General features: G+C 35.5%; 1 protein-coding gene and 1 pseudogene across 12 annotated transcripts in view; both read right to left on the bottom strand.

Annotated features, from left to right (window-relative positions):
• Nucleotides 1-27,168, bottom strand: part of ODF2L (outer dense fiber of sperm tails 2 like) — a 169,983-nt gene that overhangs the window by 116,337 nt on the left and 26,478 nt on the right. For 4 of the 12 annotated variants that reach the window (XM_053892963.1, XM_053892974.1, XM_019414032.2 and 1 more), the window contains 6 exons: nucleotides 27,043-27,147; nucleotides 24,597-24,755; nucleotides 23,069-23,154; nucleotides 22,824-22,986; nucleotides 19,920-20,045; nucleotides 17,176-17,391 (listed from right to left, as the gene is read on the bottom strand). In XM_053892963.1, coding sequence (XP_053748938.1) covers nucleotides 17,263-17,391; nucleotides 19,920-20,045; nucleotides 22,824-22,986; nucleotides 23,069-23,154; nucleotides 24,597-24,755; nucleotides 27,043-27,147 — 768 coding nt within the window. In that variant the 3' untranslated portion in view covers nucleotides 17,176-17,262. Of the gene's footprint in view, nucleotides 1-17,175; nucleotides 17,392-19,919; nucleotides 20,046-22,823; nucleotides 22,987-23,068; nucleotides 23,155-24,596; nucleotides 24,756-27,042; nucleotides 27,148-27,168 lie in introns of those variants that run through there. The other 8 variants (XR_008418805.1, XR_008418804.1, XR_008418808.1 and 5 more) reach the window with 4 other exon arrangements.
• Nucleotides 4,943-8,166, bottom strand: LOC128774260 (60S ribosomal protein L17-like; annotated as a pseudogene).

Raw genomic sequence — 27,168 nt, 5'->3', positions numbered from 1 at the left:
ACCAGTTTCAGGGTTCCCAGGTTAGGTGTGAACCCCACAAAATAAGTTAAAAATAAAAAAATATAAATTTAAATGATTATTTTACATATGTTTTTATTTTAAAGTAATATTTATAGTGCACTATTATAAGACCAACAAGTGGTTTTATTATCAGACTAAATTATCCTATACTAAATTATTAAGGACTGGGAAGGGGAGAGGACAGAAAAAGTAGCAAACTCCTATCTCCATGAAAGGCATTGAAACAAAAATAGTGAAAAAGGCACAAATTATCAGGCAAATATGAAGAAAAGGTGTGTAAAGGTAGCAATACTTACACTATCCAATTATAATTCAAGACAAAAAGGCATAGAAAATGAAGCCTATTTAAGTAGTATAATTTATAATACATCAGCTTTGTGACTACCCACAGAAGATTAAAAAGTGAATGGCCTAAGACCATCACTCCTTTTAAAAGGAGTAGATAATAATATGCAAATAATAGCATCAAATTTTGTAGAATAAAAATAATACAGGTAGGAGGACAAATGATCAGAAACCCGCATGCAGTGGGAGACTTTAACATACATCAGCAATAATATATGACAGATAGAACAGACAAAATAAGGAAAATTTACAAAATTTAGAAAAGTCATAATGAATAAATGCAGAAGAATAACAGAATTAGAAAATCACCATTTTAAGATTCCCTAGTGAAAATAATGGATCTTGGCAATGATTATCAATGGCTGCCTAAAAGCATTTGGTAAAAGTTGACATAATTCTTTTTAATGAATGAATCAGTTTGATATCACTTGAATCCACAGATCCATTTTAATGGTAATAATGGTAGGAAAACCAGACATTACATTACTCTTAATGTGATGCAATTGAAAGAGTATACAGTATCCACCTAGGACGTATTCTTGCCAAAAAGATTTAAAACTGAATTCAGTCAAGATTTTAGACTTAACTACTGGTTTACAGAAAATATAGAAGATGCAGAAACATATTAAATAATGCCATCAGGATGTAATCAGCCAAATAGACTATAAGAAACTGTGGGGCAAATGATCCAATTTATTCTGTAAATAAATATCATGAAAGGGGAACTATTAGATATTCAAGAGACATGTCTACCAAATGCAGTGTGTCAATTCTGTTTGGATCCTGATATGAATAAGTCATTTGTAAAAAGACATTTTAAACACAAATTATACTCAATAAAAGTACAGTGTTAGCTATTAATATTGTTAATTACAATCTTACACTGCCTATTTAAAAAGGCAAGAGTATCGTTTGGAATACTAACAGAATTAATTAGCAATATAACTAGAAGATAAAAATGATACTTTTCATATATACTATTAATCACTAATAAGAAGGTAACAATTCTTGATCTATACAAAAAAAATCCAAAATTCTTAGAAATAATTTTACAATGAAATACGTGTAAGCAGTTGGAAAACTGTAAAACTTATACTGATAGATACAAATGCCTAAATTAATTGAGAAATGGGGTTATTTATACCTTCTCCCATTGCCTTAATAATCATTAAACATTAAATGTGCTTTAACTCATCTTACAGTATACCTTGGTTCCTTATACTCTTATTAATCTACTAATTACTAACGTATGCCAGTTAACTTTATTGTTTATTTTAGTAAAAATGTCTCTTTTTACTTAGGAATCCCAAAATCATGAACTGAAGTATATAGTTACAGAATGATCTCATTATTAGCAGTTAAACAGAGAATCGTAATTGGATCCTTTGCCTTTAACAATTTGGGGTTTGCTAATTCATTTGTAAACTTTGTAGGACTGGGAAGTTACTGTAGCCCATAAAGTTTCATTATTTTTCTGCTATGTTCCATTTATAAGGCTTCTACCACCAGCAGCAACCTGATAACTCTAAACCAGTTTAGGGAATATTGCTGTCCTCACCATTCCAGTATTCTTAGTATTTACAGTGATTACATTGTCCATATAATGTAATTGTGGCAGGAATTAATGCCATCACCATAGGCCATTGTTCTCTCTACATATTTACCATACCATAAAAGGACATCACATTGAACCAATCAAACTTTAATGTGGGAATACATTCTAATAAGGCATCATTCCTCAGCTAAGTATCACAGTAAATTCTCAACATATTCCTGGTTCAACTATTTATAAATTAAATAAAACATTTGTTTGTGAAGTAGACCTAAGTTTACATTTTTATAAACCAAAAGATTTTCTAAGAACTGCAGAGGATCTTTATTTATCAACTGTAAAATACTAAGCTATCCAAAGACTCAGAATTTAAAGAGTTAATAAAATAACAAATAAACATAAACTCAACCATACATGTCATTTTATTTCAGTCATTTTCCCATTGCAAATAATAACTTTATCTCAGCTATTACAAAACCAACTATACTGCACTCCTTACAATGGAAATTCTGTGTTCTTCTGGATGAGGAAAATCTGTAATACAGAGAAAGAACAGAAGGGAAACAGGTGGCAAACAGGCGAATAAGTTGCTAGTTTATATTTCCAATTAAAGGCTATAAGTAGTCTAGATGAGCCATGGAATAGAGACACAGAATGAGGAAGGGTACAGGGATTCTGGCACACCTACATATCATCCCAGATCCAAAAGGCATCTAGAGTTAGTACTAGTTCTCTGACAAGGGGTGTGAGAAAGTATTCACAGAGTCTTTCATAAGAGAAAGACCAGAAAAGATGAATGAATTTATTAAGGCAAAGGGTCTCAACCAGTGCCACACATAGGTTGCAAATGTGAAAGTATTGATCTCAACTTGTAAAGTGGAGTGATCTGGCCAAGACCTATACTGGCAAGAGCTCTGGGCCAGAAATTTCTAGCTATTAACATCCTCCTCTATTTACTATAGTTTGACGTTTAAAAAATATTATTTTCCATATGTGTCATGGTTTGGAAAAGGTTAGGAAGCTCTGTTGTGTAGGAAGAAAATAGATCTTAATCATCTTTGTATGTTCAGTATTTGGTAGCTATGTTTTGTGAGGGGGCAGTTACCAATGCTGGACATGGCTAGAAACTGGGAGTTCAGCCTTGGCCCCTGGGAGAAGACTGCTTCTGGGGGTCATAGAAAGCAGCAGAGCTTTAGTGGTTTGTGGAAAATGGGGGGCAAAGGGGTGGAGACTGAAGGGTGGCAAATAGCATGTTTCTTCATCAAGCAATTTCTTGAATTCTGAAGCCTGTGTGGGGTAACTGGCTAAACTCTTAACCTGAAAACCTGTGAACAGAGCAGAATTACCTGCAGTCATCAGTGCTTAAGAGGAAAAGACCCTCACAGTCTCAGTTCAAATTCCAAAACAGACATGCCACTGGAAAAGGGATGACCAGAGGTCATTACCTGATTGGATTAAAGTAACCAGCCCATCCTCACTTAATCTGCTTAAAGAAAAAAGGTAGACCCTCTCTGGCAAAAAAATTAGTCATCTTTAATGTCTACAGCTCTTTAATAGAAAGAAATTTGGAATAAAACATATTTTCTATAGAAGAAAAATCAAAGGAGAGAAAAAGGATAAAACAAGTAGTCCTAAGAGGGAAGTATATAGCAACACAGGCCTACCTTAAGAGACAAGAAAAATCTCAAATAAACAACCTAACCTTACAACTAAAGAAACTATAAAAAAAAAAAAAAAAAAAAAAAAAAAAAAATGAAGACTAAAGCCAACACAAGGAAGGATATAGTAAAGATTAGAGCAGAAATAAATGATAAAGAAACTAAAAATAAATCCAAACAATAGACCAGATCAATGAACCAGAAGCTGGCTCTTTAAATAAAAAATAATAAAGTTGATAAACCTCTACCTAAACTCATAAAAACAGAAAGAAAGAAAGAAAGAAAGAAAGAAAGAAAGAAAGAAAGAAAGAAAGAAAGAAAGAAAAGAAAGAAAAAGACTCAAATAAAATCCGAAATAAAAGAGAACAGAGAACTGAAACCATAGAAACACAAACAACCAAAACCAAAGAGATAAAATTGTAAGAGAATATGATGAAAAACTATATGTGAACAAATTAGACAACCTGGAAGAAATGGATAAATTCCTAGAAACATATAAACTACCAAAAGTGAAACAGGAAGAAATAGAAAACTCGAACAGACCAATAACCAGCAAAGGAATTGAATTAATAATCAAAAAACTCCCAACAGACAAAAGTCCAGGGCCAGATGGCTTCACGGGTGAATCCTACCAAACATTTAAAGAGTTAATACCTATTCTTTCTTTCTTTCTTTCTTTCTTTCTTTCTTTCTTTCTTTCTTTCTTTCTTTATTTTTATTGAGAGAGAGAGAGAGAGAGAGAGAGAGAAAGAGAGAGCATGCAAGCATGTTGGGGGGCAGGGAGGCAGAGAGAGAGAGAGAGAGGGAGAGAGAGAATCCCAAGCAGGCTCCACACTGTCAGTACAGAGCCTGATGTGGGGCTTGATCTCACTAACCATGAGATCATGATATAAGCCAAAGTCGAGGGTCGGATGCTTAACCGACTGAGCCCCCCAGGTGTCCCACCCCATACCAAACTATTCCAAAAACTAGAAGAGGAAGGAGAACTTTCAAACTCATTCTGTGAGGCCAGCATTACCCTGATATGAAAACCAGATAAAAACTCCACTAAAAAAGAGAACTATAGACCAATATCCCTGATAAACATAGATGCAAAAATTCTCAATAAAATACTACCTAACCAAATGCAACAATATATTTTAAAAAATCATTCACCGCAATCAAGTGGGATTTATTCCTGTGTTGCAAATGTGGTTCAATATTCACAAATCAATCAATGTGATATATCACATCAATAAAGAATAAGAACCATATGATTATCTCAATTGATAATCATTTTCTGTTATGCAGAAAAAGCACTTGGCAAAGTACAACATCCAATCATGATAAAAACCCTTAACAAAGTAGGTTTAGAAGGAACTACCTCAACATAATAAAGGTCACTTTGAAAAACCCACAGCTAATATCATACTCAATGGGGAAAAACTGAGACCTGTTCTTTTATGGTCAGGAACAAGACAGGGATGTCCACTCTCACCACTATTTTTTTGCTTTGTTTTGTTTTCTGTTTTTACTTTTATTTGCATGTATTTTATGCAGAATTTACTCCCAGGCCATCAGTTTTTGTTTCTTCAGTTTCTTCTGGGATATCTTTTTCTTCTGTGCAACCTCCTCTTCTGGTTTAGGAACAATCTGCTCTTTTTCAGTTAAGATCATCTCAATGTGGCAGGGAGAACTCATGTATGGGTTAATCTGACCTTGAGCCCTATAGGTTCTACGCCGCATTTTTGGGGCTTTGTTCACCTGGATGTGCTCAATGACCGGAGAATCTACATCTAAACCCTTAAGTTCAGCATTACTCTCTCCATTTTTAAACATGTGCAGTAAATATTCAGCACTTCTTTTTGGGCCACGGACCCTGTGTCCTGCCCCACTGTTTGGCCTGGGCACACCTACCAACTCCACCATTGTAGCATCAGAATGGCACACATTGCTTCTGCGAAGTGACATTTTCAGATACTTGGTGGCTTTTTGGATATGCATACCCTTGATGGCCTGGGCAGTTTCCCATGTGTTCTTAAAGTGAACACAAAGATTTGAACCTCTTGATTTGCATGATTTTGTCAGTTTTCTGGGTCAAGTGAATAGCGAACCATTTTCAGAGATCACCTCAGGCTGCTTAACGAAAGAGCTCTCACTACTATTTTTTAACATAGTACTGGAAGTCCTAGCTGCAGCATATCAGAAAACAAAAAGAAATAAAAGGCATCCAAAATGGCAAGGAAAAAATGAGACTTTCACTGTTTTCAGATGACATCATACTCTATACAGAAAATCTGAAAGAGTCCATCAAAAAATTGTTTGAACTGATGCATGAATTCAGTAAGTCACAGGATATAAAATCAATGTACAGAAATCTGCATTTCTACACACCAATAATGAAGCAGCAGAAAGAGCAATTAAGGACTCAATCCCATTTACAATTGTATCAAAAACAATAATATACCTAGGAATAAAACTAACCAGAGGTGAAAGATCTGTATTCTGAAAACTATGATACACTGATGAAAAAAATTTAAAATGACATGAAGAAATGGAGAGACATTCCATGGTCATGGAATGGAAGAACAAACATTGTTAATGTCAAAACTACCCAAAGCAACATACACATTTTGTTAATTTTTTGTTTTAATTTATTTATTTTGGAGAGAGAGAGAGAGAAAGACAGAGTATGAGTCAGGGAGGGGAAGACAGAGAGGGAGACACAGAATCTGAAGCAGGCTCCAGGCTCTGAGCTGTCAGCACAGAGCCCAATGCAGGGCTCAAACTCACAAACTGTGAGATCATGACCTGAGCCAAAGTCAGACGCCCAACCGACTGAGCCATCCAGGCACCCCAAGCAACATACACATTTAATGCAACCCCTATCAAAATACCAACAGTTTTTTTCACAAAGCTATAGCAAACAATCCTCAAATTTGTATGGCACCACAAAAGACACTGAATAGCCAAAGCAATCTTGAAAAAGAAAAGCAAAGCTGAAAGCATCACAATTCCAGACTTCAAGTTATATCACAAAGAAATCTGTAGTGATCAAAACAGTATGGTACTGGCACAAAAATAGACCTATAGGTCAATGGAACAGAATAGAAAACCCAGAAAGGAGCCCACAAGTACATGGTCAATTAATCTTCAACAAAGCAGGAAAAAATGTCCAATTGGAAAAAGATAGTCTCTTCAACAAATAGTACTGGGAAAATTGGACAGCTACATGAAAAAGAATGAAACTGGACCACTTTCTTATAGTATACACAAAAATAAACTCAAAATGGATTAAGGACATAAATCTGAGACCTGAAGCCATGAAACTCCTAGAAGTCAGCACAGGCAATAATTTCTCTGACATCAGCTATAACAACATCTCTCGATATGTCTTTTGAATCAAGACAAACAAAAGCAAAAATAAACTATTGGGACTACACCAAAATTAAAAGCTTCTGCACAGCAAAGGAAACAATCAATAAAACTAAAAGATAACCTACTAAATGGGAGAAGATACTTGCAAATGACCTACCCAATAAAGGCTAAGCCCCCAAAATATATAAGTAAGTTCTCCAACTCAACACCAAGAAAACCCAAATAATCCAATTAAGAAAGTGCAGAAGACATTAACAGACATTTCTTCAATGAAGAAATATAGATGACCAACAGACACATGAAAGGATGCTCAACATCACTGATCATCAGGGAAATACAAATCAAAACTACAATGAGATATCACCTCACACCTGTCAGAATGGCTAAAATCAACAACACAAGAAACAACAGGTGTTGGCGAAAATGTAGAGAAAGGGGAACCCTCTTGCACCATTGGTGGGAATGCAAACTGGTGCAGCCACTCTGGAAAACAGTATGGAGGTTTCTCAAAAAATTAAAAATAGAATTACTATATGATACAGTAATTCCATTACTGGATTTACCCAAAGAATAGGAAAACACTAATTCAAAGGGAAACACACACCCCTATGTTTACAGTAGCATTATTTACAATGGCCAAAATATGGAAGCAGCCCAAGTGTCCATCAGTTGATGAATGGATAAAGAAGATGTGATGTACACATACAATGGAATATTATTCAGCCATAAAAAAGAAAGAAATCTTGCCATTTGCAATGACATGGATAGAACTAGCGAGTATAGTGCTAAGTGAAGTTAGTCAGAGGAAGAATTATGTTATACCATATAATTTCACTCATAAATCAAATTTAAGAAACAAAACAAATGAGCAAAGGGGAAAAAAAACAGAGAGGGAGGCAAACCAAGGAATAGATTCTTAACTATAGACAACAAATTGAAGGAAGTGGGTGGGGGAATGGTGAAATAGGTGATGGGGATTAAGGAATGCATTTGTTGAGATGAACACTGGGTGTTGTATGGAAGTGTTCAATAACTATTATTGTACGACTGAAACTGGTATTACACTGTATGTTAACTAACTAGAATCTAAATAAAACCTTGAAAAAAGGAGAGAGAAAATGTCATAGAAATATTAGGGAAAAAATGGATCAAATAGAAAAAGAAAAAAGACTACTAAATCTAATTATGTTAAAAATTAAATATAAATAGGCTAAAATATATAAATGAGGATTGTCAAACTGAAAAGGCTGCAAGCAAACAAAGCTATACAAAGCTATAGAAAGGTTGGGAATAATAGGATGGAAAAAGATATACAGTTGACCCTTGAATAACATGCAGGTTAGGGGCACTGACCCCCTGCACAGTCCAAAATTCATGTATAATTTTTGACTCCCCCAAATCTTAACTACAGCCTACTGTTGACTGAAAGCCTTACCAATAATGTAAATAGTCAACACATATTTTGTATGTCATATGTATTATGTATAATATAATGTATTTGTACAATAAAATAGACAAAATATTAAGAAAATCATAAGGAAGAGAAAATACATTTACAGTACTTTATTCAAAAAAAAAAAAAATACCTGTGGACCCACGCAGTTCAAGCTTATGTTGTTCAAGGGTCAACTGTCTATGCAAACACTAAACAATGAAAGCTGGCATACCTATACTAATATCAGACAACATACTTTAAGGCAAGAAGCATTATTAGAGATAAAGACATTTAATAATGATAAAAGGAGTCAACTCATAGGAAAACATCCCAATTCTAAATCTGTATGCAACAAACATAGGTCAAAATAGATACAGGAAACACTGACAGAATTAAAATGAGGAATAGAAAAATATACAATAATGATGGGAGATTTTTATATACCTTTACTCTTCACAAATTTAATATTATTCAGGGAGATAGAGAAAATTGCCCGCCTGCCGTAGGACACTGCCCCCATAACTAAAACTGACAAGAATGTTTTTAAGAAAAAAAAAAAAAATAACAGACCAAGCTCTCACATGAACAGAGAGGTAAAAATCATGAAGAAAATATTAGCAAATTAGTTTAATCCAGCAATATACAAAAAAGATAATATAAGAAGAACAAATGGGTTTTTTTTCAGAAGTGCAAAGATGGTTTAATATTTGAAATCAATTAATCTAATTAACACTATTAACCAAAAAGAGGAAATCATATATTTTGAAAAATATATTAAAATAGCAATTCATAAAATCCAATATTCATTCACATAATTAAAACCCTTAGCAAACTACGAATAGAAAGGCATTTCTTAATCTGATAATCTATCTACAATAACCCACAGAAAACAGCATACTTAATGAATTATTGAAAGCTATTCCCTAAGATTTCAAAGAAGAAAATAGTATCTGCTGTCATTATCTCTATTTAAAATTGTGTAGGAAGTCCTATCCAGTGTACTAAGGAAGAAAGACAAGAGAAAGGCATATGATTAGAAAGGAGAAATATGAGTCTTTATTTGTAAATGATACGATTGTATACAAAAAAAAAATCCAAAAGAACATATAAACTATTAGAATTAAATTTCATCAATATAACTGAATATAAGGTAAGCATATAAAAATGAACTCTGTTGCTATGTCACAACATATATATAAAAATAAAATTTAAAAAATAATACTATGGATAGGAAGATCAAAAAATCAAATACCTAGGCCTAAAAAAATACAGGCAAGGCATTTAATTGAAACTGTAAAACATTACTGAGAGATTTTTCTAAAAATTCAAAGTAAGGGAAAGGATATACAATATTCTCAAATAGTAAAGATGGGGGCGCTGGGTGACTCACTTGGTTAAGGATCCAATTCTTGATTTCAGCTCAGGTCAGGATCTCACGTTTCAGATCAATGCCCCACCTTGGGGTCCATGCTGAGCATGGAGCCTGCTTGGGATTATCTCTCTCCCTCACTCTCTGCCCCTCCCCCGCCTCTCTCTCCCTCTCTCTCAAAATAAATAAACAAACACTACAAAAACTCAGAATGAAGAAAGTAAAAAAACAACTCACTAAGAAGTCAAAAATATTTTATATGTCTATCTCCAACAAAGATTTGTATCCAGAATTCATTGTATACTAACTACAACCTAACTTGACTTTTTTTTTAAAGAATGGGTGACATCTACTCATTTTTTTTTAAGTTTATTATTTATTTTGAGAGAGAGACAGAGAGAGACAGAGAGAGAGCATGCATGTGTGAGTGTGGGAGGCCTCGTCAGAGAGAGAGGGAGAGAAGGAAACCCTGGTTTCACACTGTTAGCGCAGAGCCCCATGCAAGGTCGATGCCACAAACCATGAGATGACGACCTGAGCCAAAATCAAGAGTTGGATGCTTAACTGACTGAGCCACCCAGATGCCTCCTAACTTGACTTTTAACAAGATAAAAAAATTTAAAATCGGGCCACCTGGCTGGCTCAGTTGGAAAAGCATGTGACTCTTAATCTCAGAGATGTGAGTTCAAGCCCCACTTGGGTGTAGAGATTATTTAAACTAAAAAAAAAAAAAAAAAAAAGTAATGCAAATGAATATCAAATAAATAGACATGTAGGAAAATAAACAGCTTTAGGTATTACTTGAACTGACATCAACTAAATATTAGAAACAAAAGTATAGCACTTCTAAAATTATGAACAAATATTAATATTTACAATTTCAAAACTCCTTGTAATTTTCAGAGCATGTTCACATTCCCACTTTACAGTTTTAACTAAAATTGAAAGATGGCTTGACAACATTGCTGTTCATTTGAATGTCAAATGACAAGATTTAAGTGTTCTTACTAGGTGCCAGGCATTGGCTAAGCAATAGAATGGCACAACAGAAATAGTTCCCGCCAGCATCTAATTATTACCTTAGAATAAATGCCTAAGTTGCAAATTACTGTAGCAAATGGCATAAATAATTGTGTTTCAAGAACTTGGAAATTTTTCATGGCATTTGATACTATAATTCATATCTAGGCATTTATCCTAAAGTAAGAATTAGATGCATGATGAAATTCACTGCATAAGAGTTTGTAACAAAGAAAACATGCAAACAACATAACTATCTAACAGTGGAGCAATAATTAATATATTATGGTATCTCCAGAGATAAACGGAACAGTAAGTCCCATGAGTACCATGTGAGAATTCTCATTTTACCCCATCTTTTCAAAACTAGGAATAACCTCTTTAAAATTACTGTAGGGAAAGATAAGATTTGTTTTCATTTACATTTCTTTGTGACTAAATCTGAACATCCTGTAAACATATTTGTTGGCCATTGGTATTTCTTATGACTTGTCTGTTTTTATCCTTTGGCCATTTTATCTGATGGACATTTGTATTTTATTAATTTGTAAGACCTGTTTATATGTTGAGCAGAAAAAAAGAAAAGTATAGAAATCTTTGTGTCTACTATATTCTCAAGGGTTAGGCTTGGTGTTTTAATAGAAGTCAACTCATTTAAAATTAAAATTCTTATCTCTTATTTTAACTTTATGAACACTATCAGAAAGGCTAAAATAGAATTCTCAATAAGCCAAGTTCAAAATACTAAAACTCAAGTTAGGCTCTTGCATGGAAATGAAAATGTATGAAGTTTTAAAGAATTAACTGTGCTCATCTGTAGAAATAAAACAAAATATTTTAAATATAAAAAAGTTTTAGATAGTATTCAGGTGACATTCAAGAAGTTTTAGTTACCATTAATTACACAAATGAAATTATCATTCTAATATGCCTTACCATATTAGATTCAGATGCCCTTTCTATTCTGTTCTTTTAAAAAAATGGATTTTTTTTTAAGTGATAAAGCTTTAAGTGACTTTAAGCTTAAGTGATAAAGCTTAAAGTGACTTTAACCTTGCAAAAAGTGGTCACAGTTTGTAATTAAAATATTTATTTAAAATAACATATGACAGCAAGAGGCACCTGGGTGGCTCAGTCAGTTGAGCGTCTCACTCTTGGTTTCAGCTCAAGTCATATCCCAGGGTCATGGGATTAACCCTGCTCCAGGCTCCACGTTAAACTTGGGAGTCTGCGTAAGACTCACTCTCTCTCCCTCTGCCCCTCTCCCTGGCTTGCACACACTGTCTCTCTAAAATAAAAATAAAATAAAATAAAGTATGACAGCTAATCAGAGTTTTAATTTTTCTGGTTTAAAGCTTAGTGTGTTGTCAATATTAACTCTAATAACAACAAACGATATGGAGCACTTATAACAGTCCTTCTTCCCTCTAACCCCACCCCAAGCCATGCCAAAGAAAGAAGCAAGATACCTAATTTTTTAATATGCCTGAACTTTCCAATTTTAAGAAAATCTTAAATTTTAAGGAAAATATTTTTTATTTATTTTTAATATTTTCTTCTCTTGTGGAAGTGTTATTGAAAAGCACCACAACAGTTGTAATGTTAAATAAATCAAAAACAGTAAGTTATACCTAGCACTTAAGCAACTATCCAAATTCAGTAGTATCAGAAGAAAAGAAGACAACATATGGGATTTTTATTAATTTTTATTAAAAAAAAAACATTCCTCTTCAAACTACCTGAAGCAACCTATTCCACCTCCCTGACTTACTCCCAACTCCCTCCCATTCGCCACTGTAGCCTATGGGACACACATGTGATTATAAACAAGGTCTGCATCCTGAGTCTCTTCAGACTCCACCTGCACATGAAAGGAAACCTGCCGCCTCACCCAGGAAACTGCTTCCCCTGCAGACTGCAGGAGAGAATGCTATTCATTCTTCTGGACTCTGTAATATCCATACCTTTCCATACCCCTCCTCCTACCTTGAAGTTCAGAAGTAATGGCAGTATCACCATCCCTCCACCTACCTATCCATCCAACAAATATGTACTTAGTGTACAAATATGTACTTAGATTTAACCACCTTTAAAATCCAGTGAGACAAATGCAAAATGACCAAACAAAAAAATTGCCAGTTATGAAAGAAAAGAGTAGGAAGCTATATGAGAAAATGAAGGGGATCTAGTCAGGCCAAAGTAGAAGAAAGAGTATTTCAAAAGAAAAAAAAGGAGTGAAGTTGGTCTTGGGGAAACCAAGTGCAACTGGGCATAGAAGGTGAGGAGGAGAGTGCTGGAGAGGGTGAGGAAGTGGGTAGAGCCTTGAGGCCATGGACATGAGGGCCAGAACATGCAAGACCTTAAGGGTCATGTTGAGGACTTTGGATTTTATTCTAAATGCAACCAAAACCACCAGGAGAGTCTTAAAACATCCACTCCTCATCACAGTGACCTACTCATCTGCCCACATTTAACCGGGATGCTTGCTCTTCAGTTCCACCCCAATCCCTTCCGCGTTCTAGATGGCTTCAACGTCTATGCCTTCTCAGTTACACAGCATCCTGTGCTCCGGTGACCTCCACTCCACCTCAAGCAAACTTCTCTCTTTTTCCTTGTCCCAAACTATTCCACCTATGAAAATCCAATTCCAGTATTTCATTCTCAGACCAGTCCTACTCTTCAACCTCCTACCAGTCCTACTCTTCCACTCCCTAGCATGCCTGTCCTCCAACCTTCAAAATTTTTTATTTGATTAGCCAAAAATTGAAAGTAGTTCAATCTCATTGGAATAGTGAAAACTTATTACTATTTCCTCCATCCCTACCAAGGCACGTAGGCTTGTCTACACCTTCCTCCATGCTCATACCAACATATGTGAACTCATTCACAAATAGAGATGCTTGATTATGGAAAGTGAATCATACCAAATACATAATTCTGTCACTCTTAAGGTTAAACATTTTATAAAAATAAAAACTATGAACAAATCTCAAGCCGGCAGATACAGATCGAATTCATTCTTCCAAGTTGCCTTACATTACTCTAGGTGCACACACCGCCAGTGGTTCCCCTCCAAAGGGAACTTTCGCTTGTTGTCTGGTGCAACTTGCTAACCCCTGAACACCCTGAAGTGGGCTCTTCTGTGGAGCAAAGTGCTTCCAATGTTGGTAGTTGAGGAGAACCGATGCTCGTGACTGAAAACATCTGGGAGAAGAATGGTTTTTCACAGCCCTTCAGCAGAGGGTAGCAGGTCTCAGGCCATAAGAACTGAAGCCATCCACCTTTCACCACCTGGTTTGCCACTGCCCAAGAAATGTGCATGGTGGCCTGCTGGCAGGTATTGAGGGAACCACCACCATGAGTAGGTGAGGAAAATTAAAACTCACTTATGGGGTTTGGAAAGAAAGATGGCCAGCAGGACAGAAACTTGAGATTCCTTCTGTAGTAGAACCAATGGAAGAAACAGATGAGAATTTTAATGAAAATATAATGGAATTACAGCACAAAAAACAAAAAAACAAAACCCAGTACTTTCAGGAACTAAAAAACATGATTTATTAATTAGAAATTCAATATCCAACAGAAAGAGAATGACTGCCCTTGAGAACCACATTAGTGGTCAGAAAAGTCAGGTGGAAATACCTCACAAGAAACCCTGTGACAGACCCCGAGGGAAAAGGCAAGTTGTGCGGAGATCAGATCCAGGAGACAAAACAAGGAGGAGGAAAGGAACATGTGGAAAGGTAATAATCACATAAATAACAGAAAACAACTTTTAGCATTCAAGAAAGTCTTGAGTCCCTGAATATCAAGGATAAAGAGGAAACCCTGCCAGGCTGTCAGCACTGTGGGACAAGGACTTTGTGGGATGGTGGAAAGCTGGAAGTAGAGGTGCTGCTTAGGGACACCAGGGCACTGACTCCAGGCCTCCCTAATGCTGAGTTTGGTTCACACACCAGTAGAGCCCAACGTCTATACTTAATGCATCACATGGAAACATTAAGTACAAAGACTGCTAATGCTCTTCTAGGGTCTGGCAAGCTTCCTGTTGTCTTTTGTCACTCGCATCTTAGGACCAGCCTCAGAGACTCCACGGTAGTCATTTTCTTCCACAGTCTATCTGAAACATTGCAAGTGCTATTTTTTTTTTTTTTTTTTTTTTACTTATTTTTGAGAGAGCGAGAGAGAGAGCGTGCAAGAGCATTAGCGGGGAGGGACAGAAGGGGGAGAAAGAAGATCCCAAGCAGGCTCCGCACTGTCAGCACAGAGCCTGATGCAGGGCTCAAACTCACAAACTCTGAGATCATGACCTGAGCTGAAATCAAGAGTTGGACGCTTACTTGACTGAGCCACCCAGGCACCCCTGTAGGTACTAATTTTTAAATGTTATATGCCCAAACTACTTTGGTAAAAATTAGAAGTATAATAAAAAGAAAATATTCATAGATAAGGTAAGTGCATGATTGTTAAAAGAAACCCTTACTTTTATTTATGACATGTATATGAAGGTAGTATGGTCATAGTTAAGAGCAGAGACTCTGGATGCCTGCCACTTACTAGCTCTGTGATCTTGGGCAAGAAACCTTTTTGTGTTTTGGTTTCCTGAAAAATAAATGGAGTCAATAGCACCTACGTGTTAAATGTAAAGATTCAATGAGCTAGTACATGCTCGGCACCGGGAGCTTTGTCTGGCACATAGCCAACACTCGGTGAATAATAGCCGTGCTGCTGCTGCCACCATTGCTTGTGACAGGAAAACAGCACCGTATGTAGAACTTTAACTTCAGAATCAGAAGAGTTGAGCTCAGCTGCCAACTTTAAAAGTGAAGAGTTTTATACCACAGCCACAGTAGTTAATCCTTCTATGCTTACACTTTTTTCAAATGTAAAACAGGAATATGAATACTTTTCTCTTTCAACATCCATCTGTCTATCCACAAACATCGCCTGAGCATTTACTATACACCAGCTATTGTCTAGTGGCTGGAATAAAAATCTGAATAAGAGCTCACAGTCTAGTGAGCTCATAGTCTAGTGAACAATACTCAGGAACCTTAGTTTCCTTTCATGTGAGCATTTCTTAAAGCTCCCTTTGCTTTAGGAGGTGAAGAAAGGACCACAAGGGTAAGTATGCATTTTAGCAAAAGTACTATGATTAAAAAAAAAAAAAAAAAAAAAGATAAAAAAAGGCAACATTAATGTTGTTAGCAATTGTTGGGCAAAAAATGCGGCCAGGTCCTGAAATTACTGTGTTGTGGTATTTTAAGAAAAATACTATCGAGCAGTCGGGTCATTGGCAAGTAACTCCTGTAGACCGTATGGCAGTCTTAGGACTGAGGGAGACTGGAAAAAAGCAGAATCGCACTTCTGATCAGAGAAGAGGATAAAACATCTCGGGGAGACTCCTCTGTCCAGAGGCTGGACCATGTAGTAGACAATTTGCCTCTCTGAATGATCTTTTGAGACATGAGTGTCCTTTGAATAAACAGCTCTCAAGCCATTGTCTGAGAGGAGCTACTATTACTGGATTCCTTGTTGACTACATCGGTCCCCTTTGAGAGTGTCCTGCCTTGGCATATAGAGTGGGGGATTAAAGCGGGAACAAGCTCTTGGTATCTCTTCCATGTCGTCACAATAATAAAGACCTTATCCTAAAGCTTCCTGGCATTAAGAGTGCTTGTTTTGATCAACCCAAGGAAGCTGTCTATAGGAAGGGGTGGGACAAGTTGTTCCCCTGTAATCTTTTAGTAAACTCAGGGGGCTTTAGAATGTTTACACTGATAACACCAGACAATCACTAATAAAAAATTAAACACAAAAGAGACTGAATTCACAGGAGAGCCCAAATGCCCATTCTTTATAAAGAAACAGTGCGGGACAACATGTTTTCATCTGTCACCATCAGTTGGCATTTAATAGCTATAATTTAAAATTCTATATTAAAAGCCTCACAGAAATTAGCATCGCATCATACTTGAAACGGTATTAAGTACATTGAGACATTTGGAATCTTTAGAAAGTATGTACTTATACCATTATTAAAAATTAATATCCAGAATATTTTCCTTGATTTTATATATATATATATATATATATATATATATATATATATATATATATATATATAGCGCCACAATGTAAAACAAATTATATGGGTTATTCAAAATCATGTATTTGGCTCATAATCGGCCTAGCTTTATTACAAATTCACTTAAATGGTGGCTATAAACAAGATTCTGGTTTCTTTTGTGTACGTGAAAAACATTCTAAAAACCAGTATCATTTAAATAAGTATTAAATTAAACTAGAGCTAAGTGGAAATTATCTGGCAAAAAGGAATACTGACATCTATATCTTAAAGCTGCAAATGGATAATAAATTATATTTTAAAAATGTACATAAAAACTCTACTACTCCCACCCGTAAATTAAAGTTTATTTATTACCCAATCATGTTTTAGACTTAAAGTAAAATCCTATCACTTATAGAAAATAAATCCAACAATTTATCCAAACATTGTTACATAAGAAGTTTTAAGAAACTGTAAATAATTCTTAATACTCTCATTTTGATTCTCCGACTTTTCAAGACTATGTTGTATTTCTTTCAAACATACTTCCTGGTGTTGTGCTTTCTAAATAAAAAAAGAAACAAACATAATCAATTATGGCATTCATATCAAAGGATCAATTAATAATGACATTCATATCAAAGGAGAGTCACAATGTAAAATTTATATATACAGTAATTAAATACACAATTTTAATTTTGAAGAGAGAATTCTAACATCTGATATGTTCATTATTTACTTATTTTAGAGCTCACTTTTCTTTAAAATTCAGCATGACTAAAGTACATACATGGTTGATCTTTACTGTGATACTATTTTATTGAAACTATCATAATTAATTTTCACTACCTTTAACATGACCTATTTTAATACTAGTTTTTGCCATTTTCTCTGCCTAAAAATTTCTATTTTATACCATAAGACTTCTGCTGCCTTAAAAATTCCAGTTTTTTTAATATGAACATTTTTAGAAATCTTTAAAAATAAAAAGAATTCTAAATATTATAGGTGTTCTTTATTTGAGGAAAAAATTCAAAGCCCAATATATATATATATATATATATATATATATATATATATATATATATATTTTTTTTTTTTTTTTAACGTTTATTTTTTTTTGAGACAGAGAGAGACAGAGCATGAACAGGGGAGGGTCAGAGAGAGAGCAGGAGGCACAGAATCTGAAACAGGCTCCAGGCTCTGAGCTGTTAGCACAGAGCCCGATGCAGGGCTTGATCAAACTCACGAACCGCGAGATCATGACCTGAGCCGAAGTCGGACGCTTAACCGACTGAGCCACCCAGGCGCCCCTCAAAGCCCAATATATTTTTAAAAATATTCAGCTGCACACAAATTCCCAAATCGATCTGTTCACTGAAAATACTTCAGATAGATAAGTTGCAGATACCATCTAGCTTCCAACTAAAATGTACACACCTTCAAAAGAGAAAGAAATCTTCGCATTCCTTCCTATCAGGTATTCAATGATACCTGACACCTTCTGAAACTGAGTAATGCCCCTTGGGAGAGGGAAGTGGCATGGGATGAAACAATGTGTGAGGATGGGCTACACAAAATCATAGAATGAATATAGTGAATCTTTGCGGAACATCAGTTTTACCCAACAGTTTGGAGGGAAAAATATTAACATGAACACACTTATATTGTAGGGTAGAATGTGAAATGTTTGTGGATTATAGGATAATGCATTAGACTCCAGAGACATTCAGGCTTCAGGAAGGATGGCCTGGGTTAAGGGGGTGGGGCCATGCCTGGGTCTGCATATCCACTCTGCCCCAGGTGAAGCACTTGGGCAGGAAATCTGAAGAAGCCTGCTACCCTGGGCGGGGTGCTGTGGAAGACACCAGGATATAATCAACTATGGGACAGGCTCTCAGGGTGCTTCCAATTCAACTGGAGCTAAGATATGTATATAAAATAAATACTGACCTGCCCACAGAACTGTCCCCTGAAAGGACAAAATACATAGACTCGTTTTTCAGTAATGTCTAAACCAATGTTTAGAATTCTAGATTTTTATCCTGTAAAAATTATCAGATTTAACAGAACCTCAGATCTTAAACTTCTTTCTTTTGGAAGCTTTAACCAAGTACTGGGAAATTGTAGAGAAACCCAACTTATCTTACTATTTTTTTTAGAACTTTAATTACACATATTTTATAGTATCAAAAATTCTGATGGTGGGAAAAACATTAAAAAAATCAATCTATAAATAAAAGAGATTTAGAATAAAGGGAAGGCCCATGCTACATTAAAACTGAGAAACGTTTGTTCTGATTAAATTGCCATGGCACTTTTGATGGTGATAAAATGAAACCAAAATTGGATGCCAAAAATCATTTAACTTTTGAATCTTTCACGTTTTCAACTTTTAGACACTTGGGAATACAAAAATAGTTTTCGTGGTGTCTCCGGCTCCCAGAAAAGATAAAGTATCATCATTTTCTATGTCACCAAGTAGATAGTTTTCAAGTAATTTAGTCACGACTAGTGCTAGCTCTCATAGTGCCTTATGCCAATTGACTACTTTCATGAATATTTAGGAAAAGACATTAGAAGATTAATTAAACACGGCCAATTTGGTATTCTCATTTCATGGCTGAGTGGCTCAAAGCACCCGTCTCATATGCAGATATAACAATATGAATATTTACTTAACACAAACTCATCACCTTCTAAAATATAATATTCATTACTCAAGACAGATATCAAAATCTAACTCATAATAGTTTAAATTGTGTATCTTAAAAAAATGAAAAATTCATACCAGAAATTCCTAAGTAGATTATATCTGTAACTTTCATTAAACAGTCGTCATGCAAAAGTAATATGCAGGAAAGGGCCTGATGAGACTTGGGGAAATGTAATAGAAGCTACCAAGGATGCAGTATAATAATTCTTTGGCATAATCATGACATCTTAAATTTTTATGATTTATATAATTTGTTATTTTTAATATTACCAGTAAAGCAATCCCCTCACTTCATACTTTAACTAAACTATACAGTAAGAATGTTAAATGCTAATTTACTTCTTATGAAAATATATTAAGCCCTACAAATACTTACACTGTTCATTTTGCAAACAAGTTGACTTTGTTCTTCATTTTTCTTTCTAAGCTCAGTTTCCAGATCTAATATTTTAATCTGTAAAGCCCTCTCTTTAGATGACATTTTCTCTATTTCTTCAGAAACCTATAATTTTCATTAAGAGAGTAAAATAACTAAATATGCTTTCTTTAAAGTATGACTTAAAGACTTGACATAGTTATACTATACCTCTTTTTTCTGAACAGATATTAACTGTATACTAGCTTAATTAGAAAATGTCTAAAGATGTTCTATCTTGAAAAAATACATATAGCATAAGTATGCTTATTTCTCTTTGCAGTTAAAAATATCTGCAAAATTAGCTTGAGATGGAAGAAGTACACACATTTGCACTCCTCTGTGACTTGGGTAGGTGTTTTTCCCAATACTGTATTTTTTTAACCTACTGAGGCCAACTTGCCAGTTGCCATCCTACTGTATGGATATTCACCGTGGGGTCTAGAGTGCTGACAGAGCATAGAAGGTTCTCATCCAGTGCTGCTCACAGATTGGATGGATGAGATTGGGACAGAGCAGGAGATGTATACACGTCACTCACACACAAGAAACTGTTTTTCATTCATTCACTTACAAAGTGGTCTGAATTTGAGTTTTCTATTTCTACGATGGTTTATTTTAGCAGAAAGTCTAGCTGGGCTATGTTCATCCAATGATTCAGATATGTGGGAGCCTTTCTGCAAGAATTCTGAGTTGGAGCCAGAAGAGTAAGAGTGGAGGCAGGGCTAGTTCAGGAGTAAGGAGCTAGTGGGAAGGACTGTCCTCTAACTATATTCCTACTGTAAATTTAGTTCTAAGTTATTGTAAAGTAATTTACAAAAATTTCTTCTGCACAAATTCCAAAGGTGATTGTGAGTGAGGGATGCTCACAGGATGTAAAGCTGTAGGAGAAAGAGCCCTTGACAATGTCCTCAGTTGTGGACAACGGTGACAGGGCAGTGCTGGCACCCTCACCTGGCAGGAACTAGAGACAGCCCCATGTTCCAGTGCAGCAGGAGAGAAAGGAGAACGTAGACACATCTCTGGGGAACTCTCAACGCTTCTGAGAAGGAATCTGAGAACACCTACCATTTCTGAAGTCTACCTAGGCTGAACCCAGGATAAAGGCATTTATTTTCCTCTCAAAGGTTGATGGGGCTGAGAAATCTGGATTACATTCCTACCGTTGGCAATACATTTTGCTACCTAGTTTTTATTCAATGTTGTGCCTTTCAAAGTCAATTTAAATTGGTTTCCCACAATTAAAACAAATCTAGATAGATAGATAGATGACACTTGCAATGTATGAGCCACACTTCAAGGACATCAGATTTTATCTAACTTATGTGGAATTGCCATTCACAAGTTCGTGAAAGACATGGGTGGAAAAGAGTTTAGAGGGAAAGATTCAGAATTTGGTAGTGGACATGTTAAGGTTGAGATGTTAAGTAGAGATGTCAAGTAAGTAGCAGAAAATCTGAGTCTAGATTTCAGGGGAGAGAGAAACCTGGGGAAGAGATACACATTTGAGAGTCATCATGGTAAAGAGGATCTCTTTTTAGCACCATTTAATCTGATGAGGAAACACATCATCCCCATTTTACTAATTAGGAAACTAAAAGTTTAGAGAAGTGACTCACTCTGGGTCAGGGTGTAACGTCACCCTGAATTCAAACCCAGTCAGAGCCAGAATTCAAACCTAGTGCCTGTTGGAATCCAAAGACCACTTTATGCCCTTTCAAGATTACATTTTCAAATCATTTGATAAATGTATTTTTTCCTTAAGACCCTCCTGAATCATTTCCCAACGCCCCCAGTTAAACTAACGACATCCTCTGGTGTACCTTGCACCCTCCCTCTGTTGTAGCACCTACATGCTGGATGACGTTTGTCTGCTTGCCTATTATCTCCCTATTGGACTATGAGTGTCCTGAGAGCTGGGGCGAGGTCTGTTGGAGATGGTAAAAAAGACATGACCTCCAGGTAACCCATTAGCTGGACCTGGGCAATTGGAGGTTCCCCACCTTCTCCCCTGTCCTTGAGGTATGTGTTTTGCTTTCCTTCCCTGCTCCCAGTAGCTGCTCCAGGTAAAGAGCCTTGAGAATGAAATGTGACGTTGAGATTTTCTGGTCTGGGTACATGACTGAACCTAGTTAAACGGCTTCTTTATAAACTTAAGAGTCTGTCAGGTGGCTGTGGAAATCTACTCATCTTGTGGCTGTCCAAGACAACTCTCATGTTCCCTTGCTTACTAAACCTGCCATTTTCCAACCAGGAATGGTGCATCTCTTTCTACGGTCTCTCTCTGCCCTCCACATGTGGGTTTCTGATTACACCAGGGAAACTGCCGATGAGCTTGGGAACGAACAAGGTCTTATTCATCTTTGCATCTCGAATACTAGCAGAGTGCCCAACACACAGTAAGATATTTATTAAATGCGAAACAAATGGATTTAACTGGAATTCAATTTTTCTTTAATTCTTGTATGTATTTATGCAATAATATTAGGCGAAAAGAAAAGGGACTGGAGCTTTACACCTCACCAGATCCTAACCAAAATGTTCGATAATTTGCACAACTGCTTTTTATTCAAAAAAACAAAACAAAAACAAAAAGGAGGGGGGAAGTCTTTCCATGTTTTCCATCTCTGCCCTCTACCCTGCCACATCATCATTCACCTAGTGAAGTAATTCTGTACCAGTAATACAGCTGTTTAGCTCCAAAAGGGAAAAGTAGGTAAAAAACAAAAATGTAATTGCTCTCTTCACCCTGTCATCAGGATAAAAACAATAACTGTAGGTTTGGTAAGATGAGATATTGTCTGTTTAAAAAGACGACTCTTCGGTAAACTAATTAAAAAGTTTCTAAATAAAGGCCATCTGTACCTTTTGTCTTCCTTCTTCTAAAGCAGCTTCCAGCTGTCTGGCCAATGCTGTATGTTCTGCAGATTTCTCTTCAAACTTAAGATTGCTGTGCTTAAGACATTCTTCTTGGTTTGCCAGTTTCTTTTCAAGCTCTTTATTTTCTGCATCCATCTGTTCTAATTTTCTTTTTTCAGAAAACATATATTTTAAAATTACAGTGTATAGAAAAAAATGTAACACCAATTTTAAGTCAATTTAATACTTACTGTTTAAGGTTTTCACACTTCAACTGAATAAGATAATTTTCCTCTTCCAAAGAAAGCTTTTTTAGAAGATTATGATTTCCATCAACCTAAAAGAAGGGGGGAAAAATTTTTCTTGGTTATTTTCTTTATAAGCAACTTCCAAAGAAATCTATGTACTTTAGTGTTAGAATAATCATTAAAGAAACAAGAAGGCCTAAATATTATTATTACTCCTACACAGAGAGACTCAAAGAAATAATTACATTTTTAAAACATAAGTTCTTAAATTCCTGATTAAGTTTTTTTTTAAAAAAAAAACTGCTGTCTCATAGGAAATCATCTACTAGAAGGTTTTTTCTGAAAGATGGCAATTAAAACATTCTGAACAATGCTTTGTTGAAAAAGGGTGTTTATTTTATTAAGTAAATTTGAAGACTAAAAATCATTAATCTCCTATTGTTGCATATTTAGAGTTACTCTTACAGTTTCCTGCTTCATCTCAAGATAGTGAATGATAATTGAACATCTATGAAGTTAACTATGAGTGAAAACTGTATTTGTGAGAAGCAAAATAAAATGAACAAATCAACCAAAGACAACTTGTTCATGCCAAAACCAAATACTCTTCCCATTGCTTCAAAAGCTATACTTATTTTAAGAAGCCTTGAAAATAATTTTTTTCTCATAATTTAATTTATAATTTGGGTTATCTATGTAGATTTGGCATTCTCCTACAAAAATCTCTTTTCGGGAATTTAAATTTAGCAAAGTTTTATTTGCATGTTTTTTTCAAAAACAGGATGCATTTCAAAATTAAAATCCCGGTTACATTTGGAAGATAGACAGGGAGTTGTTTTTGCAAATAAACAAAAAGACTTGCTCCCTCCTTGCATATACTTCTTTGAAAGAGTAATTAATTAAAAAAATATTTGTAAGAGCTTACTCTGTACTAGGTATTGAATTAGAAGATGGTATGTGGATTCTCTCTCTCCCTCTCTCTCTTCCCCTGCCCTGCTCATGAGTATACTGTCTCTCAAAATAAATTAATTAAAAAAAAAAAAAAAAAAAAAAGGAGATGGCTATGTGGTGACTAACAGGGCATCGATGATGCCTGTTCTGATGGGAGTAAAAAAAATAAAAATAATTGAGAATAATCCAAATGAATTTGATGCACAATTCTAATGAAAATAAATTCTAATTTTTGTATAGTAAATTATAATAATTTAGCTTATCATGATATCAAAAAGCTATATGTAAACATAGTATTGCTCTTCTCATGCTATTACTGTGTTCTCAAATGTCTAAATACAGATTTATACAAATAAAATGAGCTATTTTAGTTACCAATTTTCCACGATAAAATACTATAAGAATAGGTTGCAAAATATTACAGCATCTGCAATAAACTGATAAATTGACTTAAATGGGAGTTAAAAAAAACAAAAAAGCAAAACACATCAACCCCTGACATGAGTGCCCTCAACTGGTGAAATCACTCCAGAGTATTCCTTTAACGTATCTAGAAGACAGCAAAATGACAGCCGGACACCTGGCCCTGAAGCTCCCTAACGGTGTGCACCTTGTCCGCACATCTCTCCCTGTAGTGCTGCACACTCTCCTGACACTCGTGAAGCCTCCGTTCCGCCGCCGTCACCGAATCGCGGACGTGCTCTAACTCCTTCAGATGAGACTCCGTCTGGCCTCTCATCTGAGTTGGAGCATTAGGGAAATAAGTGCAAGGTCACACATTCAGCATTAATGTCTTCACTACCTTACATACTACATATGCTCGTAATACAATGAGTATTTTAGGTATAATGGTTATAAACAAAATGATTCAACCAAATAAATACGAATAAACATGAACTTGGACTCTGCCAACTAAGAACATATAACTCAAAAGCGGGCTGCAATTTAGTTTGCAAAAAGTCTGTTGAGTAACTAATATAACACTGTATGTTAATTATACTGGGATTAAAATTTAAAAAGTAGTTGAAAATAAGTTTGTTGAGTAAATGCATATAATATTAGCCTGCAGGGAGAATGTTTAACGTACCGAGGAAAGCAAACTTCCTGAATCCTGTAATTTATACTCAGGCATAGTTATTACTAGTAAAGCTAGTGTGGTAGTTTTCTACTACCCAGCCATCAGTCTAAAGTAATCGTCACTCTCTGTCATTCAGTCTTGTAACTCAGATCTTTTAGTCAGAACAGCCTTGCTGCACTCATCTTCGTTCAGGTTGGTGGGGTTTACTATATATTATTTCTAGTTAGCTAATGTCATCAGTACTCAGTAGACTGTAACTTCATCCTTAGTGTTACTATGAGCAAGTCTCCCTAATTTTATCTACATTCATCCCTTTGGCTAGTGCGGTACCTCACTGTGGCATTTTTGTGGAAATGTGACAAGAAGCAAACCTAAGAAATGCTTACATGGCTAATTAAGAAAAAATAACAAGACATATGGCATTTAGGATGTTTATAGGAAGGAAAAAACAAGAGCCAGACTCTGTCCCTGAGACAGGGAACACCTAGAGCTACCGTGCATCACCTGGCACTCTTGATCACAAAAGGTCAAGCAAGAACAAAGTGTACCTCTGGGTCCCCAAACATCTAAGAGCCCATGAGAAAACCATGAGAGTCAACAGTGGAAAAGGAAAAATCTCATCGTAAAAAATGACTTTTCTAGGGGCACCTGGGTGGCTCAGGCAGTTAGTGTCTGACTCTTGATTTTGGCTCAGGTCATGATCTCACATTTCATGGGTTCAAGCCCCATGTCAGGCTCTGTGCTGACAGTGCACATCCTGCTTGGGATTCTCGCTCTGTCTCTCTCTCTCTGTCCCTCCCCTCCTTGTGTTCCCTCTCTCTCTCAAAAGTAAATAAACTTAAAAAAAAAATGAATGGAAATTTCTTAAAAAAAAAAAAAAAAGACTTCTGGTTTAATACCAGTTAGAAGACATTGTGACCTCGTGGTATCTGAAAATTACAGGCTTCTGCCCCATCAGCGTTTTGAACAGGTTTTTTTAATAGGATTTTTATTTACAGTGCTGCTTAGCAAAAGAGACCTTTGCAGTGGTATGTCTCATGAGAAAAAGAGACCAGAACACATGAAATGCTAGACATGCTGCTAAAAATAGGTGAAAAGTAATCCCAAGAAAGTAGTCAGTTGCATGTTAGGTGGGCTATCTTTATCTCTGTTTAACCAGCAGAATGCCCACTCTGGCTGACCTCTTCTTCACACTCATGCCTCACTCAGACATCTCGATCCCAAATGTGGGGGCAACCCAGAGATAGTCACCTTATTAAACTCAGTTGGAAGTGACTGGTAACATCCCATGATCTCTCCAGCTAGGAGTCAGTGTCCTAGGACTTCCACTGCTTCCTTACCAAAACAACATGACAAGACCCAAAGAGGGATGAGGTTTCACTTAAAAAGTTAAAAATATTCGCAAAAACATCCTAACTTGCCAACACTGGCCTTCCCCTCATTCTGTTGCAATGGAGTGACAACGGGAAATGATGCTGTTTTTTTAATATTATTTTTCCTCCAAATATTCTCTGCATTTAGCAGAGAATATTTACTTTGCTTTTTAGACACAAAAGATTTAGTACCAGAAACAAAAAGGTAGGATTAAAAATGAGAGATATTCAAGTTTGCATATTTATGGTTGAGGAAGCTCAGGGATTACGTGATAACCATTTTTTTTTTTTTTGAGCTATGTTAAGTCTGCTCTTATATCAGAAAAATTAAACATTTATGCTGTTTTCAAAATATTAAGGAAAAAGTAAAAAAATAAAAAAAAATTCATACAAACATTTCAAGCCTGGAAGAAACATTATCTCTTTAGAAAACAAACTCCTACAGAGATTTAAGACAGATAATTCCTAGGTCTAAACTAGAGAAAACAACCACAATGAAAGAATAGGTATAGTACTCATAAAGTACAAAACATATAAATAAAATATTATTTTATTGCTTAAAACATCAAACTCACCTTCTCTAACTTTTTATTTTTGTTTTTTGTTATTAGGTTATTTTCATGTAGCAAATTTTCACATCTGCTTTTCACCATTTCAGCTGCTTCTTGCAACTTTTGTATCTGAAAATAGAGTAACATATT

This window comes from Panthera pardus, unplaced genomic scaffold (assembly GCF_024362965.1).
Source record: "Panthera pardus isolate Hobbes unplaced genomic scaffold, ASM2436296v1 HiC_scaffold_11, whole genome shotgun sequence".
NCBI classification, from domain to species: Eukaryota; Metazoa; Chordata; class Mammalia; order Carnivora; family Felidae; genus Panthera; species Panthera pardus.
This window is presented reverse-complemented; position numbering and strand designations above follow the sequence as displayed.